Source organism: Triturus cristatus, chromosome 10 (genome assembly GCF_964204655.1).
Source record: "Triturus cristatus chromosome 10, aTriCri1.1, whole genome shotgun sequence".
Classification (NCBI taxonomy): Eukaryota; Metazoa; Chordata; class Amphibia; order Caudata; family Salamandridae; genus Triturus; species Triturus cristatus.
This window is the reverse complement of record NC_140593.1, coordinates 78319568-78343875: the sequence shown is the minus strand read 5'-3', so window position 1 is coordinate 78343875 and position 24308 is coordinate 78319568. Positions and strand designations below refer to the sequence as shown.

The window sequence follows — 24308 nt, the reverse complement described above, 5'->3', positions numbered from 1 at the left end:
CCAGAGTGGTTGAATGTCAGAGTAGCGCCTGGAGTCTCGTGGAGGTTGTGCTGTGAAGACTGAAGAGATTCCTCTTCTCTTCCTGAGTGGTTGAATGTCAGAGTAGCGCCTGGAGTCTCGTGGAGGTTGTGCTGTGAAGACTGAAGAGATTCCTCTTCTCTTCCCGAGTGGTTGAATGTCAGAGTAGCGCCTGGAGTCTCATGGAGGTTGTGCTGTGAAGACTGAAGAGATTCATCTTCTCTTCCTGAGTGGTTAAATGTCAGAGTAGCGCCTGGAGTCTCGTGGAGGTTGTGCTGTGAAGACTGAAGAGATTCTTCTCTTCCTGGGTGGTTGAATGTCAGAGTAGCGCCTGAGTCTCGTGGAGGTTGTGCTGTTCCCGAGTGGTTGAATGTCAGAGTAGCGCCTGAGTCTTGTGGAGGTTGTGCTGTGAAGACTGAAGAGATTCATCTTCTCTTCCTGAGTGGTTAAATGTCAGAGTAGCGCCTGGAGTCTCGTGGAGGTTGTGTTGTGAAGACTGAAGAGATTCTTCTCTTCCTGAGTGGTTGAATGTCAGAGTAGCGCCTGAGTCTCGTGGAGGTTGAGCTGTGAAGACTGAAGAGATTCATCTTCTCTTCCTGAGTGGTTAAATGTCAGAGTAGCGCCTGGAGTCTCGTGGAGGTTGTGCTGTGAAGACTGAAGAGATTCTTCTCTTCCTGAGTGGTTGAATGTCAGAGTAGCGCCTGAGTCTCGTGGAGGTTGTGCTGTGAAGACTGAAGATATTCATCTTCTCTTCCTGAGTGGTTGAATGTCAGAGTAGCGCCTGGAGTCTTGTGGCGGTTGTGTTGGGAAGACTGAAGAGATTCTTCTCTTCCTGAGTGGTTGAATGTCAGAGTAGCGCCTGAGTCTCGTGGAGGTTGTGTTGTGAAGACTGAAGAGATTCTTCTCTTCCTGAGTGGTTGAATATCAGAGTAGCGCCCGAGTCTCGTGGAGGTTGTGCTGTGAAGACTGAAGAGATTCTTCTCTTCCTGAGTGATTGAATGTCAGAGTAGAGCCCGAGTCTCGTGGAGGTTGTGCTGTGAAGACTGAAGAGATTCTTCACTTCCTGAGTGGTTGAATGTCAGAGTAGCACCCGAGTCTCGTGGAGGTTGTGCTGTGAAGACTGAAGAGATTCTTCTCTTCCTGAGTGATTGAATGTCAGAGTAGCGCCTGAGTCTCGTGGAGGTTTTGCTGTGAAGACTAAAGAGATTCATCTTCGCTTCCCGAGTGGTTGAATGTCAGAGTAGCGCCTTGAGCCTCAACGTGGTTGTGCTTTGAAGACTAAAAAGATTGATACTTCTCTTCTTCTTTTCCAGCATTGCAGAGACAATGAACGTGCCCCCAGATCACACATTTGGTGTGCTTCATCGGCCTGACGAGTATGGTAAGGATTCTTAAGTCATTTTATTTTACTTTATTTTTTCAATACATATTTGCCTTGTTTGGTGTACAGTACGCCCTGCATTAAACAAATTTGCTACCTGTATCTTTTCAAACATTTAGACTATAAGGTGCCCGCTTGACGCAGGTATACGAGCTGTGGTGTAGTAAGAGGGACATGGGTTATGAAGGCAAGTACAAGGTGCTCCCTGCCCACAGGATGGATAGTAAAAGACAATCATAATGGTGTCATCTCTGTGCCCCACTGTGGTTACACCTGCAGATCTAATGATAGCTGTGCCCCCCTACCCTAGCCTGCTCTACGAGCATGTGAAGCGGCACTAATGATTGTTGTGCCCCGTACCCTAGCCTGCTCTAGGAGCATTAGAAGCAGCTCTAATGATAGCTGTGCCCCCGTACCCTAGCCTGCTCTACGAGCATGTGAAGCTGTGCTAATGATAGCTGTTCCCCTGTATACTGACCTGCTCTTGGAGCATTAGAAGCTGCGCTAATGATAGCTGTGCCCCTGTACCCTAGCCTGCTCTCAGAGCAGTAGTAGCTCTGCTAATGATAGGTGTGCTCCTGTACTCTAGCCTGCTCTACGAGCATGTGAAGCTGCGCTAATACTAGCTGCGCTAATGATAGCTGTGGCACTGTAACTTACCCTGCTCTAGGAGCAATAGAAACTGCGCTAATGATAGCTGTGCCATTGTACCCTAGCCTGCTCTAGGAGCATTAGAAGCTGCACTAATGATAGCTGTGCCACAGTACCCTAGCCTGCTCTACGAGCATTTGAAGCTGCGCTAATGATAGCTGTGCCATTGTACCCTAGCCTGCTCTGGGAGCATTAGAAGCTGCGCTAATGATAGCTGTGCCCTTGTACCCTAGCCTGATGTTAGAGCATTTGAAGCTGCGCTAATGTTAACTGTGCCACTGTACCCTAGCCTGCTGTGGGAGCATTTGAAGCTGCTCTAATGATAGTTGTGCCCTTATACCCTAACCTGCTCTTGGAGCATTAGAAGCTGCGCTAATGATAGCTGTGCCCCTGTATCCTAGCCTGCTCTACGAGCATGTGAATCTGTGCTAATGATAGTTATGCCCCTGTACCCTAGCCTGCTCTTGGAGCATTAGAAGCTGCGCTAATGATAGCTGTGCCTCTGTACCCTAGCCTGCCCTCAGAGCAGTAGTAGCTGTGCTAATGATAGCTGTGCCTCCGTACCCTAACCTGCTCTTGGAGCATTAGAAGCTGCGCTAATGATAGCGGTGCCACCGTACCCTAGCCTGCTGTGGGAGCATTAGAAGCTGCGCTAATGATAGCTGTGACCCTGTACCGTAGCCTGCTCTACAAGCATGTGAAGCTGTGCTAATGATAGCTGTGCCCCTGTACCCTAGCCTGCTCGGGGAGCATTAGAAGCAGCCCTAATGATAGGTTTGCCCCTGAACTCTAGCCTGCTCTGCGAGCATTAGAAGCTGCGCTAATGATAGCTGTGCCCCTGTACCCTAGCCTGCTCTGGGAGCATTAGAAGCTGCGCTAATGATAGCTGTGCCCTTGTACCCGTAGCCTGCTGTGGGAGCATTTCAAGCTGTTCTAATGATAGCTGTGCCCCCGTACCCTAGCCTGCTCTATGAGCATGTGAAGCTGTGCTAATGATAGCTGTGCTCCTGTACCCTAACCTGCTTTTGGAGCATTAGAATCTGCGCTAATGATAGCTGTGCCACTGTACCCTAGCCTGCTCTGGGAGCATTAGAAGCTGTGCTAATGATAGGTGTGCCCGTGTACCCTAGCCTGCTCTGGGAGCATTAGAAGCTGCGCTAATAATAGGTGTGCCCCTGAACCCTAGCCTGCTCTGGGAGCATTAGAAGCTGCGCTAATGATAGCTGCGCCACTGTACCCTAGCCTGCTCTGGGAGCATTAGAAGCTGCGCTTATGATAGCTGTGCCCCTGAAACCTAGCCTGCTTTTGGAGCATTAGAAGCTTCGCTAATGATAGCTGTGCCATCATACCCTAGCCTGCTCTATGAGCATGTGAAGCTGTGCTAATGATAGCTGTGCCCCTGTACCCTAACCTGCTCTACGAGCATGTGAAGCTGTGCTAATGATAGCTGTGCCACTGTACCCTAGCCTGCTCTAGGAGCATTAGAAGCTGCTCTGATGATAGCTGTGCTCCTGTACCCTAGCCTCCTCTACAAACATTTGAAGCTGTGTTAATGATAGTTGTGCCACCGTACCGTAGCCTGCTCTGGGAGCATTCAAAGCTGCGCTAATGGTAGCTGTGCCCCTATGCGCCAGCCAGTTCTACGAGCATGTGAGGCTGTGCTAACCATAGCTGTGCCTCGGTGTACGAGCATGTGAAGCTGTGCTAATGATAGCTGTGCTCCTGTACCCTAGCCTGCTGTACAAGCATGTGAAGCTGTGCTAATGATAGCTGTGCCCCTGTGTCCCAGCCTGCTCTAGGAGCATTAGAAGCTACTCCAATGATAGCTGTGCTCCTGTACCCTAGCCTGCTTTGGGAACATTAGAAGCTGCGCTAATGGTAGCTGTGCCCCTATGCGCCAGCCGGTTCTACAAGCATGTGAGGCTGTGCTAACCATAGCTGTGCCTCGGTGTACGAGCATGTGAAGCTGTGCTAATGATAGCTGTGCCACTGTACCCTAGCCTGCTCTAGGAGCATTAGAAGCTGCTCTAATGATAGCTGTGCTCCTATACCCTAGCCTCCTCTACAAACATTTGAAGCTGTGCTAATGATAGCTGTGCTCCTGTGCCCTAGCCTGCGCTGGGAGCATTAGAAGCTGCTCTAATTATAGCTGTGCTCTTCTACCCTAGCCTCCTCTACGAACATGTGAAGCTGTGTTAATGATAGTTGTGCCACGGTACCGTAGCCTGCTCTGGGAGCATTCAAAGCTGCGCTAATGGTAGCTGTGCCCCTATGTGCCAGCCGGTTCTACGAGCATGTGAGGCTGTGCTAACCATAGCTGTGCCTCGGTGTACGAGCATGTGAAGCTGTGCTAATGATAGCTGTGCTCCTGTACCCTAGCCTGCTGTACAAGCATGTGAAGCTGTGCTAATGATAGCTGTGCCCCTGTATCCCAGCCTGCTCTAGGAGCATTAGAAGCTACTCCAATGATAGCTGTGCTTCTGTACCCTAGCCTGCTATGGGAGCATTAGAGGCTGCGCTAATGATAGCTGTGCTCCTGTACCCTAGCCTGCTTTGGGAGCATTAGAAGCTGCGCTAATAATAGCTGTGCCACAGTACCGTAGCCTGCTCTGGGAGCATTAGAAGCTGTGCTAATGATAACTGTGCCACTGTACCCTAGCCTGCTCTGGGAGCATTAGAAGCTGCTCTAATGATAGCTGTCTCCTGTACCCTAGCCTGCTTTGGGAGCATTAGAAGCTGCGCTAATGATAGTTGTGCCACCATACTCTAGCCTGCTTTGGGAGCATTAGAAGCTGCTCTAATGATAGCTGTGCCACTATAGCCTTGTCCGCTCTTGGGGCATTAGAAGCTGTGCTAATGATAGCTGTGCCACTGTACCCTAGCCTGCACTGGGAGCATTAGAAGCTGTGCTAATGATAGCTGTGCCCCTGTACCCTAGCCTGCTCTGGGAGCATTAGAAGCTGCACTAATGATAGGTGTGCCCCTGAACACTAGCCTGCTCTGGGAGCATTAGAAGCTGCGCTAATGATAGCTGTGCCACTTTACCCTAGCCTGCTCTGGGAGCATTAGAAACTGCACTTATGATAGCTTTGCCACTGAACTCTAGCCTGCTCTTGGAGCATTAGAAGCTTCGCTAATGGTAGCTGAGCCATTGTGCCCTAGCCTGCTCTATGAGCATGTGAAGCTGTGCTAATGATAGCTGTGCCACTGTTCCCTAGCCTGCTCTGGGAGCATTAGAAACTGCGCTTATGATAGCTGTGCCCCTGTACCCTAGCCTGCTCTGGGAGCATTAGAAGCTGCGCTAATTTTAGCGGTGCCCCTGTTCCCTAGCCTGCTCTGGGAGCATTAGAAGCTGCGCTAATGATAGCTGTGCCACTGTACCCTAGCCTGCTCTGGGAGCATTAGAAACTGCACTTATGATAGCTTTGCCACTGAACTCTAGCCTGCTCTTGGAGCATTAGAAGCTTCACTAATGATAGCTGAGCCATTGTGCCCTAGCCTGCTCTATGAGCATGTGAAGCTGTGCTAATGATAGCTGTGGCCCTGTACCCTAACCTGCTCTACGAGCATGTGAAGCTGTGCTAATGATAGCTGTGGCCCTGTACCCTAACCTGCTCTACGAGCATGTGAAGCTGTGCTAATGATAGCTGTGCCACTGTTCCCTAGCCTGCTCTAGGAGCATTAGAAGCTGCTCTAATGATAGCTGTGCTCTTCTACCCTAGCCTCCTCTACGAACATGTGAAGCTGTGTTAATGATAGTTGTGCCACCGTACCGTAGCCTGTTCTGGGAGCATTCAAAGCTGCGCTAATGGTAGCTGTGCCCCTATGCGCCAGCCTGTTCTACGAGCATGTGAGGCTGAGCTAACCATAGCTGTGCCTCTGTGCACCAGCCTGCAATGTGAGCATTTGAAGCTGTTCTAATGATAGCTGTGCCCCCGTCCCCTAGCCTGCTCTACGAGCATGTGAAGCTGTGCTAATGATAGCTGTGCTCCTGTACCCTAGCCTGCTGTACAAGCATGTGAAGCTGTGCTAATGATAGCTGTGCCCCTGTATCCCAGCCTGCTGTGGGAACATTCGAAGCTGCGCTTATGATAGCTGTGCCCCTGAACCCTAGCCTGCTCTGGGAGCATTAGAAGCTACACTAAGGATAGCTGTGCCCCTGCACCCTGGTCTGCTGTATGAGCATTTGAAGCTGCGCTAATGATAGCTGTCTCCCTGTACCAAGCCTCCTTTGGGAGCATTTGAAGCTGCGCTAATGATAGGTGTGCCCCGTACCCAAGCCTGCTCTACGGACATAAGCTACACTAATGATAGCTGTGCCCCTGCACCCTAGTCTGCTGTACGAGCATTTGAAGCTGCGCTAATGATAGCTGTCTCCCTGTACCCAAGCTTCTTTGGGAGCATTTGAAGCTGCGCTAATGATAGTTGTGCCCGGTACCCAAGCCTGCTCTACGGACATGTGAAGCTGTGCTAATGATAGCCGTGTTCCTATGCGCCAGCTAGCTCTAGGAGCATTTGAAGGTGTTGTTATGATATCTGTGCCCCTATGCTCCAGCCTGCTCTGGGAGCATTTGAAGCTGTGCTAATGATAGCTGTGCCCGTGTGTGCCAGGCTGCCCGAGGAGCATTTGAACCTGTGGTAGTGATAGCTGTGCCCCTTTAGTGCCAGCCTGCTGTGCGAGCATTTGAAGCTGTGCTAACGATAGCTGTGCCCCTGTGCTCTAGCCTGCTTTGCGAACAATTGAAGATGTTTTAATGATAGCTGTGCCCCTCACGTGATGCTCTACGAGCATGTGAAGCTGCTTTGGTAATAGCTGTGCCCCTATGAACCAACCTGCTCAAACAGCATGTGAAGCTGCTCTAATGATAGCTGTTCCCCTTCTACCCTAGCCTGCACTGGGAGCATTCGAAGCTGTGCTAATGATAGCTGTACCCCTGTACCCTAGCCTGCTCTGGGAGCATTAGAAGCTGTGCTAATGATAGCTGTGCCCCTGTACCCTAGCCTGCTCTGTGAGCATGTGACGCTGTGCGAACCATAGCTGTGCCTCTGTGCACCAGCCTGCAATGCGAGCATGTAAAGCTGTGCTTATGATAGCTGTGCCCCTGTGCCCTTGCCTGCGCTTAGAGCATTTGAAGCTCAACTAACGATAGCTGTGCCCCTGTGCCATAGCCAGCCCTGCGAGTATTTGGAGCTGTGCCAATGATAGCCATGCCTCTATGTGCCAACCTGCTCTGGGAGCATTTGAAGCTGCACTAACGATAGCTGTGCCACCGTACCCTAGCCTGCACTGGGAGCATTAGAAGCTGTGCTAATGATAGCTGTACCCCTGTACCCTAGCCTGCTCTGGGAGCATTAGAAGCTACTCCAATGATAGCTGTGCTCCTGTACCCTAGCCTGCTTTGGGAACATTAGAAGCTGCGCTAATGGTAGCTGTGCCCCTATGGGCCAGCCGGTTCTACGAGCATGTGAGGCTGTGCTAACCATAGCTGTTACTCGGTGTACGAGCATGTGAAGCTGTGCTAATGATAGCTGTGCCACTGTACCCTAGCCTGCTCTAGGAGCATTAGAAGCTGCTCTAATGATAGCTGTGCTCCTATACCCTAGCCTCCTCTACAAACATTTGAAGCTGTGCTAATGATAGCTGTGCTCCTGTGCCCTAGCCTGCGCTGGGAGCATTAGAAGCTGCTCTAATTATAGCTGTGCTCTTCTACCCTAGCCTCCTCTACGAACATGTGAAGCTGTGTTAATGATAGTGTGCCACCGTACCGTAGCCTACTCTGGGAGCATTCAAAGCTGCGCTAATGGTAGCTGTGCCCCTATGTGCCAGCCGGTTCTACGAGCATGTGAGGCTGTGCTAACCATAGCTGTGCCTCGGTGTACGAGCATGTGAAGCTGTGCTAATGATAGCTGTGCTCCTGTACCCTAGCCTGCTGTACAAGCATGTGAAGCTGTGCTAATGATAGCTGTGCCCCTGTATCCCAGCCTTCTCTAGGAGCATTAGAAGCTACTCCAATGATAGCTGTGCTCCGGTACCCTAGCCTGCTTTGGGAGCATTAGAAGCTGCGCTAATGATAGCTGTGCTCCTGTACCCTAGCCTGCTTTGGGAGCATTAGAGGCTGCGCTAATGATAGCTGTGCTCCTGTACCCTAGCCTGCTTTGGGAGCATTAGAAGCTGCGCTAATAATAGCTGTGCCACCATACCCTAGCCTGCTCTGGGAGCATTAGAAGCTGCTCTAATGATAGCTGTGCCACTATAGCCTTGTCCGCTCTTGGAGCATTAGAAGCTGTGCTAATGATAGCTGTGCCACTGTACCCTAGCCTGCACTGGGAGCATTAGAAGCTGTGCTAATGATAGCTGTGCCCCTGTACCCTAGCCTGCTCTGGGAGCATTAGAAGCTGCGCTAATGATAGCTGTGCCACTGTACCCTAGCCTGCTCTGGGAGCATTAGAAACTGCACTTATGATAGCTTTGTCACTGAACTCTAGCCTGCTCTTGGAGCATTAGAAGCTTCGCTAATGATAGCTGAGCCATTGTGCCCTAGCCTGCTCTATGAGCATGTGAAGCTGTGCTAATGATAGCTGAGCCATTGTGCCCTAGCCTGCTCTATGAGCATGTGAAGCTGTGTTAATGATAGCTGTGACCCTGTACCCTAACCTGCTCTACGAGCATGTGAAGCTGTGCTAATGATAGCTGTGCCACTGTTCCCTAGCCTGCTCTAGGAGCATTAGAAGCTGCTCTAATGATAGCTGTGCTCTTCTACCCTAGCCTCCTCTACGAACATGTGAAGCTGTGTTAATGATAGTTGTGCCACCGTACCGTAGCCTGTTCTGGGAGCATTCAAAGCTGCGCTAATGGTAGCTGTGCCCCTATGCGCCAGCCTGTTCTACGAGCATGTGAGGCTGAGCTAACCATAGCTGTGCCTCTGTGCACCAGCCTGCAATGTGAGCATTTGAAGCTGTTCTAATGATAGCTGTGCCCCCGTCCCCTAGCCTGCTCTACGAGCATGTGAAGCTGTGCTAATGATAGCTGTGCTCCTGTACCCTAGCCTGCTGTACAAGCATGTGAAGCTGTGCTAATGATAGCTGTGCCCCTGTATCCCAGCCTGCTGTGGGAACATTCGAAGCTGCGCTTATGATAGCTGTGCCCCTGAACCCTAGCCTGCTCTGGGAGCATTAGAAGCTACACTAATGATAGCTGTGCCCCTGCACCCTGGTCTGCTGTATGAGCATTTGAAGCTGCGCTAATGATAGCTGTCTCCCTGTACCCAAGCCTCCTTTGGGAGCATTTGAAGCTGCGCTAATGATAGGTGTGCCCCGTACCCAAGCCTGCTCTACGGACATAAGCTACACTAATGATAGCTGTGCCCCTGCACCCTAGTCTGCTGTACGAGCATTTGAAGCTGCGCTAATGATAGCTGTCTCCCTGTACCCAAGCTTCTTTGGGAGCATTTGAAGCTGCGCTAATGATAGTTGTGCCCGGTACCCAAGCCTGCTCTACGGACATGTGAAGCTGTGCTAATGATAGCCGTGTTCCTATGCGCCAGCTAGCTCTAGGAGCATTTGAAGGTGCTGTTATGATATCTGTGCCCCTATGCTCCAGCCTGCTCTGGGAGCATTTGAAGCTGTGCCAATGATAGCTGTGCCCGTGTGTGCCAGGCTGCCCGAGGAGCATTTGAACCTGTGGTAGTGATAGCTGTGCCCCTTTAGTGCCAGCCTGCTGTGCGAGCATTTGAAACTGTGCTAACGATAGCTGTGCCCCTGTGCTCTAGCCTGCTTTGCGAACAATTGAAGATGCTTTAATGATAGCTGTGCCCCTCACGTGATGCTCTACGAGCATGTGAAGCTGCTTTGGTAATAGCTGTGCCCCTATGAACCAACCTGCTCAAACAGCATGTGAAGCTGCGCTAATGATAGCTGTTCCCCTTCTACCCTAGCCTGCACTGGGAGCATTCGAAGCTGTGCTAATGATAGCTGTTCCCCTGTACCCTAGCCTGCTCTGGGAGCATTAGAAGCTGTGCTAATGATAGCTGTGCCCCTGTACCCTAGCCTGCTCTGTGAGCATGTGACGCTGTGCTAACCATAGCTGTGCCTCTGTGCACCAGCCTGCAATGCGAGCATGTAAAGCTGTGCTTATGATAGCTGTGCCCCTGTGCCCTTGCCTGCGCTTAGAGCATTTGAAGCTCAACTAACGATAGCTGTGCCCCTGTGCCATAGCCAGCCCTGCGAGTATTTGGAGCTGTGCCAATGATAGCCATGCCTCTATGTGCCAACCTGCTCTGGGAGCATTTGAAGCTGCACTAATGATAGCTGTGCCACCGTACCCTAGCCTGCACTGGGAGCATTAGAAGCTGTGCTAATGATAGCTGTACCCCTGTACCCTAGCCTGCTCTGGGAGCATTAGAAGCTACTCCAATGATAGCTGTGCTCCTGTACCCTAGCCTGCTTTGGGAACATTAGAAGCTGCGCTAATGGTAGCTGTGCCCCTATGCGCCAGCCGGTTCTACGAGCATGTGAGGCTGTGCTAACCATAGCTGTTACTCGGTGTACGAGCATGTGAAGCTGTGCTAATGATAGCTGTGCCACTGTACCCTAGCCTGCTCTAGGAGCATTAGAAGCTGCTCTAATGATAGCTGTGCTCCTATACCCTAGCCTCCTCTACAAACATTTGAAGCTGTGCTAATGATAGCTGTGCTCCTGTGCCCTAGCCTGCGCTGGGAGCATTAGAAGCTGCACTAATTATAGCTGTGCTCTTCTACCCTAGCCTCCTCTACGAACATGTGAAGCTGTGTTAATGATAGTTGTGCCACCGTACCGTAGCCTGCTCTGGGAGCATTCAAAGCTGCGCTAATGGTAGCTGTGCCCCTATGTGCCAGCCGGTTTTACGAGCATGTGAGGCTGTGCTAACCATAGCTGTGCCTCGGTGTACGAGCATGTGAAGCTGTGCTAATGATAGCTGTGCTCCTGTACCCTAGCCTGCTGTACAAGCATGTGAAGCTGTGCTAATGATAGCTGTGCCCCTGTATCCCAGCCTGCTCTAGGAGCATTAGAAGCTACTCCAATGATAGCTGTGCTCCGGTACCCTAGCCTGCTTTGGGAGCATTAGAAGCTGCGCTAATGATAGCTGTGCTCCTGTACCCTAGCCTGCTTTGGGAGCATTAGAGGCTGCGCTAATGATAGCTGTGCTCCTGTACCCTAGCCTGCTTTGGGAGCATTAGAAGCTGCGCTAATAATAGCTGTGCCACAGTACCGTAGCCTGCTCTGGGAGCATTAGAAGCTGTGCTAATGATAACTGTGCCACTGTACCATAGCCTGCTCTGGGAGCATTAGAAGCTGCTCTAATGATAGCTGTGCTCCTGTACCCTAGCCTGCTTTGGGAGCATTAGAAGCTGCGCTAATGATAGTTGTGCCACCATACCCTAGCCTGCTTTGGGAGCATTAGAAGCTGCTCTAATGATAGCTGTGCCACTATAGCCTAGTCCGCTCTTGGAGCATTAGAAGCTGCGCTAATGATAGCTGTGCCACTGTACCCTAGCCTGCTCTGGGAGCATTAGAAACTGTGCTTATGATAGCTGTGCCCCTGTACCCTAGCCTGCTCTGGGAGCATTAGAAGCTGCGCTAATTTTAGCGGTGCCCCTGTACCCTAGCCTGCTTTGGGAGCATTAGAAGCTGCGCTAATAATAGCTGTGCCACAGTACTGTAGCCTGCTCTGGGAGCATTAGAAGCTGCGCTAATGATAGCTGTGCCACTGTACCCTAGCCTGCTCTGGGAGCATTAGAAACTGCACTTATGATAGCTTTGCCACTGAACTCTAGCCTGCTCTTGGAGCATTAGAAGCTTCGCTAATGATAGCTGAGCCATTGTGCCCTAGCCTGCTCTATGAGCATGTGAAGCTGTGCTAATGATAGCTGTGGCCCTGTACCCTAACCTGCTCTACGAGCATGTGAAGCTGTGCTAATGATAGCTGTGCCACTGTACCCTAGCCTGCTCTGGGAGCATTAGAAACTGTGCTTATGATAGCTGTGCCCCTGTACCCTAGCCTGCTCTGGGAGCATTAGAAGCTGCGCTAATTTTAGCGGTGCCCCTGTACCCTAGCCTGCTCTGGGAGTATTAGAAGCTGCGCTAATGATAGCTGTGCCCTTGTACCCTAGCCTGCTCTGGGAGCATTAGAAGCTGTGCTAATGATAGCTGTGCCACTGTACCCTAGCCTGTTCTGGGAGCATTAGAAACTGCGCTTATGATAGCTGTGCCACTGTACCCTAGCCTGCTCTTGGAGCATTAGAAGCTTCGCTAATGATAGCTGTGCCATTGTACCCTAGCCTGCTCTATGAGCATGTGAAGCTGTGCTAATGATAGCTGTGCCCCTGTATTCTAAACTGCTCTACGAGCATGTGAAGCTGTGCTAATGATAGCTGTGCCACTGTTCCCTAGCCTGCTCTAGGAGCATTAGAAGCTGCTCTGATGATAGCTGTGCTCCTGTACCCTAGCCTTCTCTACAAACACGTGAAGCTGTGCTAATGATAGCTGTGCCCCTGTGCCCTAGCCTGCGCTGGGAGCATTAGAAGCTGCTCTGATGATAGCTGTGCTCCTGTACCGTAGCCTCCCCTACGAACATGTGAAGCTGTGTTAATGATAGTTGTGCCACCGTACCGTAGCCTGCTCTGGGAGCATTCAAAGCTGCGCTAATGGTAGCTGTGCCCCTATGTGCCAGCCGGTTCTACGAGCATATGAGGCTGTGCTAACCATAGCTGTGCCTCGGTGTACGAGCATGTGAAGCTGTGCTAATGATAGCTGTGCTCCTGTACCCTAGCCTGCTGTACAAGCATGTGAAGCTGTGCTAATGATAGCTGTGCCCCTGTATCCCAGCCTGCTCTAGGAGCATTAGAAGCTACTCCAATGATAGCTGTGCTCCTGTACCCTAGCCTGCTTTGGGAGCATTAGAGGCTGCGCTAATGATAGCTGTGCTCCTGTACCCTAGCCTGCTTTGGGAGCATTAGAAGCTGCGCTAATAATAGCTGTGCCACAGTACCGTGGCCTGCTCTGGGAGCATTAGAAGCTGTGCTAATGATAACTGTGCCACTGTACCCTAGCCTGCTCTGGGAGCATTAGAAGCTGCTCTAATGATAGCTGTGCTCCTGTACCCGAGCCTGCTTTGGGAGCATTAGAAGCTGCGCTAATGATAGTTGTGCCACCATACCCTAGCCTGCTTTGGGAGCATTAGAAGCTGCTCTAATGATAGCTGTGCCACTATAGCCTAGTCCGCTCTTGGAGCATTAGAAGCTGTGCTAATGATAGCTGTGCCACTGTACCCTAGCCTGCACTGGGAGCATTAGAAGCTGTGCTAATGATAGCTGTGCCCCTGTACCCTAGCCTGCTCTGGGAGCATTAGAAGCTGCACTAATGATAGGTGTGCCCCTGAACACTAGCCTGCTCTGGGAGCATTAGAAGCTGCGCTAATGATAGCTGTGCCACTGTACCCTAGCCTGCTCTGGGAGCATTAGAAACTGCACTTATGATAGCTTTGCCACTGAACTCTAGCCTGCTCTTGGAGCATTAGAAGCTTCACTAATGATAGCTGAGCCATTGTGCCCTAGCCTGCTCTATGAGCATGTGAAGCTGTGCTAATGATAGCTGTGGCCCTGTACCCTAACCTGCTCTACGAGCATGTGAAGCTGTGCTAATGATAGCTGTGGCCCTGTACCCTAACCTGCTCTACGAGCATGTGAAGCTGTGCTAATGATAGCTGTACCACTGTTCCCTAGCCTGCTCTAGGAGCATTAGAAGCTGCTCTAATGATAGCTGTGCTCCTATACCCTAGCCTCCTCTACGAACATGTGAAGCTGTGTTAATGATAGTTGTGCCACCGTACCGTAGCCTGTTCTGGGAGCATTCAAAGCTGCGCTAATGGTAGCTGTGCCCCTATGCGCCAGCCTGTTCTACGAGCATGTGAGTCTGTGCTAACCATAGCTGTGCCTCTGTGCACCAGCCTGCAATGTGAGCATTTGAAGCTGTTCTAATGATAGCTGTGCCCCCGTCCCCTAGCCTGCTCTACGAGCATGTGAAGCTGTGCTAATGATAGCTGTGCTCCTGTACCCTAGCCTGGTGTACAAGCATGTGAAGCTGTGCTAATGATAGCTGTGCCCCTGTATCCCAGCCTGCTGTGGGAACATTCGAAGCTGCGCTTATGATAGCTGTGCCCCTGAACCCTAGCCTGCTCTGGGAGCATTAGAAGCTACACTAATGATAGCTTTGCCCCTGCACCCTGGTCTGCTGTATGAGCATTTGAAGCTGCGCTAATGATAGCTGTCTCCCTGTACCTAAGCCTCCTTTGGGAGCATTTGAAGCTGCGCTAATGATACGTGTGCCCCGTACCCAAGCCTGCTCTACGGACATAAGCTACACTAATGATAGCTGTGCCCCTGCACCCTTGCTGCTGTACGAGCATTTGAAGCTGCGCTAATGATAGCTGTCTCCCTGTACCCAAGCTTCCTTTGGGAGCATTTGAAGCTGCGCTAATGATAGTTGTGCCCGGTACCCAAGCCTGCTGTACGGACATGTGAAGCTGTGCTAATGATAGCCGTGTTCCTATGCGCCAGCTAGCTCTAGGAGCATTTGAAGGTGCTGTTATGATATCTGTGCCCCTATGCTCCAGCCTGCTCTGGGAGCATTTGAAGCTGTGCTAATGATAGCTGTGCCCATGTGTGCCAGGCTGCCCGAGGAGCATTTGAACCTGTGGTAGTGATAGCTGTGCCCCTTTAGTGCCAGCCTGCTGTGCGAGCATTTGAAGCTGTGCTAACGATAGCTGTGCCCCTGTGCTTTAGCCTGCTTTGCGAACAATTGAAGATGCTTTAATGATAGCTGTGCCCCTCACGTGATGCTCTACGAGCATGTGAAGCTGCTTTGGTAATAGCTGTGCCCCTATGAACCAACCTGCTCAAACAGCATGTGAAGCTGTGCTAATGATAGCTGTTCCCCTTCTACCCTAGCCTGCACTGGGAGCATTCGAAGCTGTGCTAATGATAGCTGTACCCCTGTACCCTAGCCTGCTCTGGGAGCATTAGAAGCTGTGCTAATGATAGCTGTGCCCCTGTACCCTAGCCTGCTCTGTGAGCATGTGACGCTGTGCTAACCATAGCTGTGCCTCTGTGCACCAGCCTGCAATGCGAGCATGTAAAGCTGTGCTTATGATAGCTGTGCCCCTGTGCCCTTGCCTGCGCTTAGAGCATTTGAAGCTCAACTAACGATAGCTGTGCCCCTGTGCCATAGCCAGCCCTGCGAGTATTTGGAGCTGTGCCAATGATACAGGAATTTGACAGACAAGCCAACACCCTATCTGAGAACCTGGCGAAGAGGCACTATCCAGCAAAAGTAATCAACCAAGCTAAAAAACGGGCTAGGAACAACACTCGTGAGGGCCTCCTGGAAACGAGAGAGCCCGATACCAATAACGTGATCACCTGCGTCACAACCTTCACCCCCCTCTCCAACAAAATCAAAAGAATCATCAACCGTAACTGGAGAATCATAAACAGTGATGCACTAAACATCCCAGCACCTCGTTTTGCCTTTAAAAGAACCAGTAATTTAAGAGACCAACTGATTAATACACGGCCACGCCAGAAACAAGCGAGAAGAGAGAACACTCTGTGGGACCTGCCAGCAGTGAAGGGGCATTACCCGTGTGGCTCATGTAGTGCCTGCACCACAACACGACACACGAAAGTCTTGGAAATTGGTGAGCTAAAATGGGAACAAAGGAAGCACACGAACTGCAACACCACTAATTGTGTATACTTGATCTCGTGCCCATGCGAACTCTACTACGTAGGCATGACCACCAGACCCATCAAAACAAGGATCAGTGAACACAAGAGTACCATCAGGCGAGCCCGCGCAGCCACTAAATTGACGAACCATTTTCTGGAAAAAGGGCACCCCTGTGAAGCGATCCAATGGACCATCCTGGAATCCAATAATAACTGGACTAGCGAGTCGCTCTTTAGGCGCGAACAACGCTGGGTGCACCGCCTGCACACAGACACCCAGGGGCTCAACGACGATATCCCATGGACCGAGCTCTAATACTGTCATTTTTGTATGCATGTATAATGTGTAATCCACCGTACATCGTCCCTCCGGCTAGGGGCCAAACAACTGAATGATTAGACCAACGCTCGTCTCAATAGCTCTTAGGTGTATCTCCCGGGCCTTTTTGGGCCGTACCAACTATGAGGAGATACTGCTATATTCTAAACACTATCCGGTTAAGGATGGGACATTTACACCTTCCGCACACGTTAGCGAGTTATCACTTGGCCCCGCCCATACTCCGCCACACCCCCAAACTTGGCAACATGCAGGGTAGACCGGCCATAGGCTGACAGTGACACACCTACTTGTGTGGTCTAGTTTGCTATTCCGGTATTAACACATTGTAAGCACTTCACGGCCCGCATGCGCGTAGTAACACACCTCACAGACAATACGCATGCGCCAAAACACCTAATCACGCATGCACAAGAGAACACTGGAACACTCTGTTTCACCGCGCATGCGCAGCTCCGGCCTCCCATGACTCATCGTGCCGTCGAAACCGGAAATAGGTACCTCCTTCTATCACGGGGCTCAGTCTTTAAATATCATGGGCTAGGCAAAATCAATCACCTCCGAGCAGGCGTCTGGACCGGGCAGGTTTTCAGTGCCGTCACCTGAGCAACCCGTGAGTATGACTCGAGGCGATCCAGCTACCCAGATTACAACGTAAGCATTTATCCTGCTCTACATTTGGCAACGATGTAAGTAAATCTAACGCTCCACTTTGTTTCCTTTACCCTCTGGGTATTCCCTGCTGATACGCATCATTTCCGACTTACAGCCCTAGATGGTGTGGGCCTCCTACGCCGCTTTTTAACTCAAGGAGTAATTCCAACTCTTATTATAGGTAAGACTACTCTTAGCGCACTTCATTCGTGTTGAACCTACGAATCTAGTTACACACACTACACACGTGTCTTTTTGACTGGCCTGGTAGACGACACGCCAGGTGAGCCCGCTGCACAGCCAAGTGGAGGTGTCCGGGCCCCGCGGGGTACAGCAGTTTACCTAGCGAGTCTCCAGCTGGGTTCTGTGACCGCCTCCGGGACCCGGGACCAACCATCTTTTGACTGGCATGGGACCACACCCACGCCTGCCCGCTTCTCCAGAACTTTGAGAGTAGCCTGGGCCTCCAGGTGCATGATACTATGACTGTCTCATTGTAAATATGTGATTTCTCGAATCACTGTGTACTTATGCGGATCGACAAGGCACGTCCGCATATGTATTTTAACTTCTGCATTTCTCTTTGTTTTTCTTTTGGTCTAGGTACAACGCAAAGGGGGCACAACAGACTCCTTTTTTCACACACTACCTGTTTAGGAGACACTGTACTCCCCCCCCCCTTTATTGCCGAGTGAGAGGGTGATATTTTACCCCCCCCACTACACATAGTCTGGGCACCTCTCCCCACACTCTTCACCTCTACTGGTCCTGATGAAGCGCCATGGATCATTCTGACCACTAAAAGGCGCGAAACATGTCGACCATTTGACCTGTATCTTCAGTTACTACTGACACATTACGTTTTGATTAGTAACATCTTTCCACGTTTTTTAGTGTACCAAGGGTACCTTCTTATTAAATTAGCTTCCCAGGTAACCCTTAGGTATTTTTATTCCTGCACACACTACCGTCACCACTGACCCTGGCACTCCCCCTCCACATACCCGCATGCACCAATCGGCAGCTCTCTTAAAAGATCTCCGCTAAAGAGACCCTTCGGGGGACCCGTAGGGCATTGCACCGCCGGCCCGACGAGGAGCACTGCCCGATGATGAAGCATGACATCCTTCGGGGTGTGTGAGGGCAACAAGAGACACTTTTGCTGTCTCCCCCCCATCCTTTAAGTTTAAAGAAAAGTTTATTGGATATAAATAAGAAATATAACAATTCAAAATACATCATATACCATAGTATAAATCCAAAATTGGTTGTAGAACAAGAGAGAAGAAAGACAGAAAAGGAGAGAAAGAAAAGAAAGATAGAAAGGGAAAAGTGGGAAAGAGAGGGGAAATCAGAAGATAAACAGCGATATCATAACTAGAATACAGCATGTAAACATTTCGGTGAATGGTAAGAGTAATATGAGTAACAAACGCGCATTGTACATTAAAATATTAACATTAGATAACGTAAATTTTTCTGATTAAATTCATGGAGGCTTGGGTACTTCTTCATTACAAGGAGTATGTAAAGGTATAGCACGAGCAGAGGCGTTTAGGAAATTGGTGACTGGTAACCACAACAGATCTCGTTTAATAGCCAAAGCAATTGGATAAACATAAGCTCGATCTAATCTGTGATTATAGCAGACACCGTACCACCAGGCTTGGAATGAAATGTTAGATGCATTTTTCCACGATTTTGTAATTTGTTGAAATGCAACGGCTAAAAGTAAGTCCACAATAGAGGTGGAGGTTCCGAGAGAAGACCATTCCTCAGAGACACTACCTAGGAAAATATGAGCATAAGAAAAAGGGATATGTGTGTGAAAGATTTTGTTGATTTGCTGCCAAACTCTGATCCAAAAGGCATGAACAGGAGGGCAAGTAAAGAGCATGTGGTAAAGGTCTGCATTGGGGGCAGGGCATGACCAGCAAGTAGAAGGAACAGTAGGATCTATACGATGTAATTTGGTCGGGGTAATTAGGAGTCTATTGTAAAGAAAAAATAAAGTTTGTGTGATATTAGCTGCTCTTGACGACTTCCTTATTTTATTCCAGATCTTTTCCCATGTTAAAACTGAAAAAGGTATACCCAAATCTGCCTCCCAACTGCATTCCGTTGTAGACTTAGTACGGGAAAGAGATGTAGATCTTAATTTTTTATAAATAGTGGATGCCGAGGATGGGGTATGTAGAGAAGAAAGTGTGAGAGGAGAAATTGTTGTATGGATAGGGACTGAGGATAAACTATTGAAAGAATTTAAAGCAGTAGAAGTCAACAGTCGGTATTTCGATAGATAGGAAGGGGGAAGAGAAAAGCGGGTACGAAGTACAGAGAAGGGAATACAAGCATCTTCTTGAAATAGTTGGTGGGTCCACTTAAGGTCAAGTGCTAGCCAATCTTTCCAAAAAAGGGTCCTATTTTTGATTTTAATATGTTTATTGTACCAAATTGGGGAATTTAGAAAACGGGAACGATCATCAAGACCTCCAGACAAAAGAGGCTGAAAAGTTTTTCGGGCATTCTTAAGAATAGGGAGTGACATTTTCAATGGGATGTGAGTTAAGGACAAAAATTCTTCAAAGGAAAATGGATGGAAAAAGGAAGATTCTACCTCTACCCACAAGGGACGAGGATTAAAAGTGTCTAGATCTGTAGATAATAGAAACGCAGAGTGTTTGAGAAAAAACGATGTGTGATAGGAAGAAAAGTCAGGGAAATTGACTCCACCCATATGCTTAGGTTGCTTAAGTTTGGAGAGAGACATCCGAGGATGTTTATTTTGCCATAAAAATTTTGATAAAATACCATAGATTTTTTTGAAGCAAGATTTAGGGATATTAACAGGTAGATTGGCTAAGTAAAATAAGATTATCGGGACTAACATCATTTTAATCGAATCTAATCTGCCCCACCAAGATAAGAATAAAGGATGCCATCTTGATGTAGAGTTACTCAAGGTGAGCTGTAAATTTTTTAAGTTTAGAGCCACAGTATCTTTAAGGGAGGGAGTGAACCATAGACCCAGATATTTAATTTTAGAAGTGTTCCAGTGAAAGGAAGAATCTACAAAATCAGCGTGAAAACAATATTTGTTTAGAGGAAGAATTTCGCATTTGTCAATGTTGAGTTTGTATCCCGAGACTAGAGCAAAAGCGGAAACTTCTGATAAAAAGGCTGGAATAGATGATTGAGGACTTGAGATGAATAAAAGAATGTCATCAGCATATGCTGAAAGTTTTAAATTGTTGTCTGCATAAGGGAAGCCTGTAATGTTAGAATTCAAGCGGATTTTTGTTAAAAAGGGTTCTAGCGCTAAAATAAATAAAAGTGGAGAGAGGGGACAACCTTGCCGAACCCCTCTATGGAGAGGAAAAGAAGAGGATATAAGACCATTGGCTAAAATAAACGATCTAGGAAAAGAATATAATAATGAGATATATGCAATAAATTTGGGGCCAAAACCAAACCAACGGAGTGTGGAAAAAATAAATTGCCAGTTGACTCTGTCAAAAGCTTTTTCGGCGTCTAATGCAATGGCTGCTAAAGAACCTGGATGAGAATGGGACTTACTAAGAACATTAAAAAAGAGACGAGTATTATCTGATAAATAACGCCCTTTAATAAAACCAGATTGTTCTCTACCAATTAACCGTGGTAAGATATTATCTAGGCGAAGAGCTAAAATCTTTGCAAAAATTTTATAATCCAAATTTATCAAAGAAATGGGTCTATAGTTTTTACACAGAGTAGGGTCTTTGTTATCCTTAGGAAGAAGACATATTAGAGCCTCTTGAAAAGAGCCTTCAGATTTTCCAGAAGAAATGAAAGATAAAAACAATTGGTGTAATTTAGGAACAAGGAACGAAGCAAAGTGTGCGTAGAATTCCATGGTAAAGCCATCTGGCCCAGGAGCTCTGCCCTTTTTGAGTGAATGAATAGCTTTAAGAATGTCACTGGGGAGAATATCTGAGTCCAAAGAGGAGAAATCAACATCCGGGGGAGACGGGGAGGGGATAGAGGATAAGTAGTGAGAAATGTCAGTCAAAGAGGGCGAAAACTCAGGAGTATAGAGCGTTTGATAGAAATTGACAAATTCTGAGAGAATATCTTTATCTATATGGACAGTTGTGTTATTAGAGGTTACAATAGAATCGATCTTTGTGCGCTCTTTTTTGACCTTAAGATAATTGGCAAGTAAATTGCCAGATTTATTTTGAGCGTTATAGTATTTAGCACTGGATTTTAAAAGAATTAGGTTTGCAAATTCTGTAGAGAGTTTATTAAAAGAGAGTTTGGCTTTAATAAGATCCTTCAGCGTAGATTGATTTTCTGTTATATAATAAGAATGTTCCAATTTTTTAATTTGTGAATTAAGTGTTTGAATAGATTGCATAGATGCTCGACGCTTACGGGCCACGAATGAAATAATGAAGTCTCTTGAGGCAGCTTTAAAAGTGTCCCAAATGAGTTGGGGGGATGTAAGGGGAGTGTCATTTTCAGCAAAAAATAAGGTTGCAAATTCCAAAAATGATGATGAAAATTTGGGATCTAATAATAGAGAGTTATTAAATCTCCAACGTTTAGTGCCTTTGTTGGGAGGAAGTAGATCTAAACTTAAAATAACTGGTGCATGGTCTGAAATTAGAATGGATCCTATGTCCGAATGGGAAATATGTTGTGCGAGAGGTTTGGAAATAAAAATATAATCAATTCGGGATTGGGAGGAGTGTGCCGGGGAAAAGTATGTGTATTCCTGGGTTGTAGGATGACAAAGTCTCCAGGAGTCTACTAGAGATCTTTGCTGAATAGTGGATGTGAACTGGTTGTGCATGGAAGAAGGAGAAAATCGGGATTTGGATCGCCTGTCTAAAAAGGGGTCTAAAATCATATTACAGTCTCCGCCCAATATTAAGTAATCGTCAGTATATTGCATTAAAGAAGAAAGAAGGTGAGGCCAAAACGTTTTGTCTAAGGTTGTGGGAGCATAAATATTGAAAATGGTTAAGGGAATTTTGTTAATCAATAATGATACAACAACCCACCTACCCTCAGAGTCATTTTCTTGCTTCACAAGTTGAATGTCTAAACGTTTGTGACACAGTATAGTCACACCATTTCGTTTCCCTGAGCCAGGCGAAGCATAGACATGGCCTACCCATTGACGACGCAGTTTAGATAATTCACCTTCAGTTATATGAGTTTCTTGCAATAACGCAATATCTCCTTTTAGAGTAGCAATATGAGATAACACCCTTTGGCGTTTAATGGGAGAACCCAAGCCTTTGACATTCCACGATACAATATTCAAAGTCATCTAAAATATAAATAATAACTCTTCAATTATCATAAAGACAGTCATATGTAATGTGTAGTAACTGTACAGTGCACGTTAAATTAGTACCAGAAGGAAGTATCATAAAAAACTGTTGAGAAAAGTTAAACATATTTAAACAAGAAAAAGAGAAGTTATAACACCAAAGAAAAAGGTAAAGGTATAAGATAGAAACTGAGAATTTAAGAAATAAAGTAGAGTGAGGAAAGGAAGAACAAGAGAGGAAGTTATAGATTATTACAAGAATGTAAGAAGAAAAAAGAAAGAAGAAGAAGAGGCAGGACTGAGGTAAGAGATACAAAATGTGAAAGAAATAACAGAGAGCCCAACATAGAGAATAGGACAGGGAAGCGAGGACAAAAACAAAAGAGAAAGGGGGAAAGACAGGGAGGATAAAAATAGAGAAGAACGAGATAAAAGAATAAATAAAACACATACCACAAAAAGACATGGACAAATGGGGATGGTGGAAGCCCCTGAGGAAAACAGCACACCAAACGCGGGATACCCCGATACAGAACGGAAAACGAAGACATCATCCAGGCATTGGAGATACGATCACGGAAGGACGACGATACCTTGCTGCTTCTAAAATAAAGAAAAAGGGGAGAGGAAGACCAATTACAAAGGATATACGAGACTTATGATCACACACAATGACAAGAAACAGAAGAACAAAAATTAATATAAACCACCAGCATTTAGAAAAGATAAAGCATTTAGAAAAGATAAAGCATTCGCTTAGCTATAAGGCATAAGTTATAAGTCTTGAGTATCTTCAGGTCTTTGAAGTACGAGGAATTTCCATGTTGTCTTCAATACAAGAGTCAAGAAAGGCTTGTAGACGTGCTGGGTCTTCATAGGACGTAGTTTTGTTGTTAAGGGTGACTTTCATAAGACATGGGTGAAACAAGCCATAACGTGCATTGAGATTCCGTAGTGCAGGTCTCATATCCAAAAATTGTTTCCGCCGATCAGCAGTTGCTTTCGCATAATCCTGAGCAAAAAATAAATTATTACCTTGCCAGGACATTCTCCCTTTGCTTTTGGCTGCATGAAGAACTTTAAGTAAGTCTGTGTATTCTAAAAAATAAAGAATGACACCACGAGGCTTGGAAGTAGAGGAAGCAAACTTAGAGTTTGGGCCTAATCGATGAGCTCTTTGAATGTTCAATTTTGGAGATTCAGGAATGTCCAGCAGGGTTGGTAGAAAGGACTGAAAGAATGAAGGCGCATCGGAGCCCTCAATTCCTTCCACAAGGCCATAAATGCGTAAATTGTTACGCCTATTTCGATTTTCCAAATTCTCAATCTGAGTCTTGAGATGAGCGACCTCTAACTGCAATGGAGGTATTTGAGACGTGACAGACTGAATGGAATCAACACGTTGAGAAAGCAGTGAGGACTGCTGCTCCATTTGAAACCATTTATCCTCAAGGTTTTGGAGACGAATGTTGGTCTCTTCCATATGAGGTTTAAGTGCGCGAATTTCCTGAAGAAGAAGTTCCATGGATAACGTCGTTGTAGAGCCTGTTGGAGACGGTGGGTCTTTTTTAACACGCTTTGTAGAAGTGGTAGATGAATTTTTAGGCAGCTGTTTAGTGTTACCACGAGGTAAGTTGGGCTGAGTAGTAGTGGCATTGAACTGCGTAGGCTCAGGGTCTTCCGTATTGTCTTGTAATACACTGAAGGGATTAGAATCACTCATTGTAGTGTTGTCACCCAGAGTGGAGCTAGTACGGAGTGCACGTGCTTTTGCCATAGTACAGCCACACAATAAGATGCAAACGTGTGGAGAAATGTGGATACACAAATGTTTAAGTCCAGCCAAAAATGATGAAAGTCAGTGAAAAAAGGAAAGAAATGAGGCAAAAAGCATTTGGAAAAGTATGCTGCACAGGTTGTTTATAAACAGCAAATGCTCAGAAAAACAAAGAGAGCGACCTTGCATAGGTAGAAAGTAAAAAAGCCATGACCTCGAGTCAAATCTGAGGAGATAACATTCTGCGCCGAGATAAAAAACAAAATGGCGGTCACAGAAACGAGCGCGAACGAAAGTGCGCTGAAAGAGAGTGAAACAGCTCACCCTGAAGTTCGAAAATGGGTTCACATGAAAGCGCTATGCTTCATATCATCTTGCCAGCGTCAGCATCGTCCCGACGT

General features: G+C 47.6%; 1 protein-coding gene across 2 annotated transcripts in view; it reads left to right on the top strand.

The window, feature by feature from the left end:
- Positions 1-24308, top strand: part of EFHB (EF-hand domain family member B) — a 310345-nt gene that overhangs the window by 179062 nt on the left and 106975 nt on the right. For both annotated transcript variants that reach the window (XM_085630456.1, XM_085630457.1), the window contains one exon: positions 1332-1399. In XM_085630456.1, the coding sequence (XP_085486582.1) occupies positions 1332-1399 (68 nt within the window). The remainder of the gene's footprint in view (positions 1-1331; positions 1400-24308) is intronic.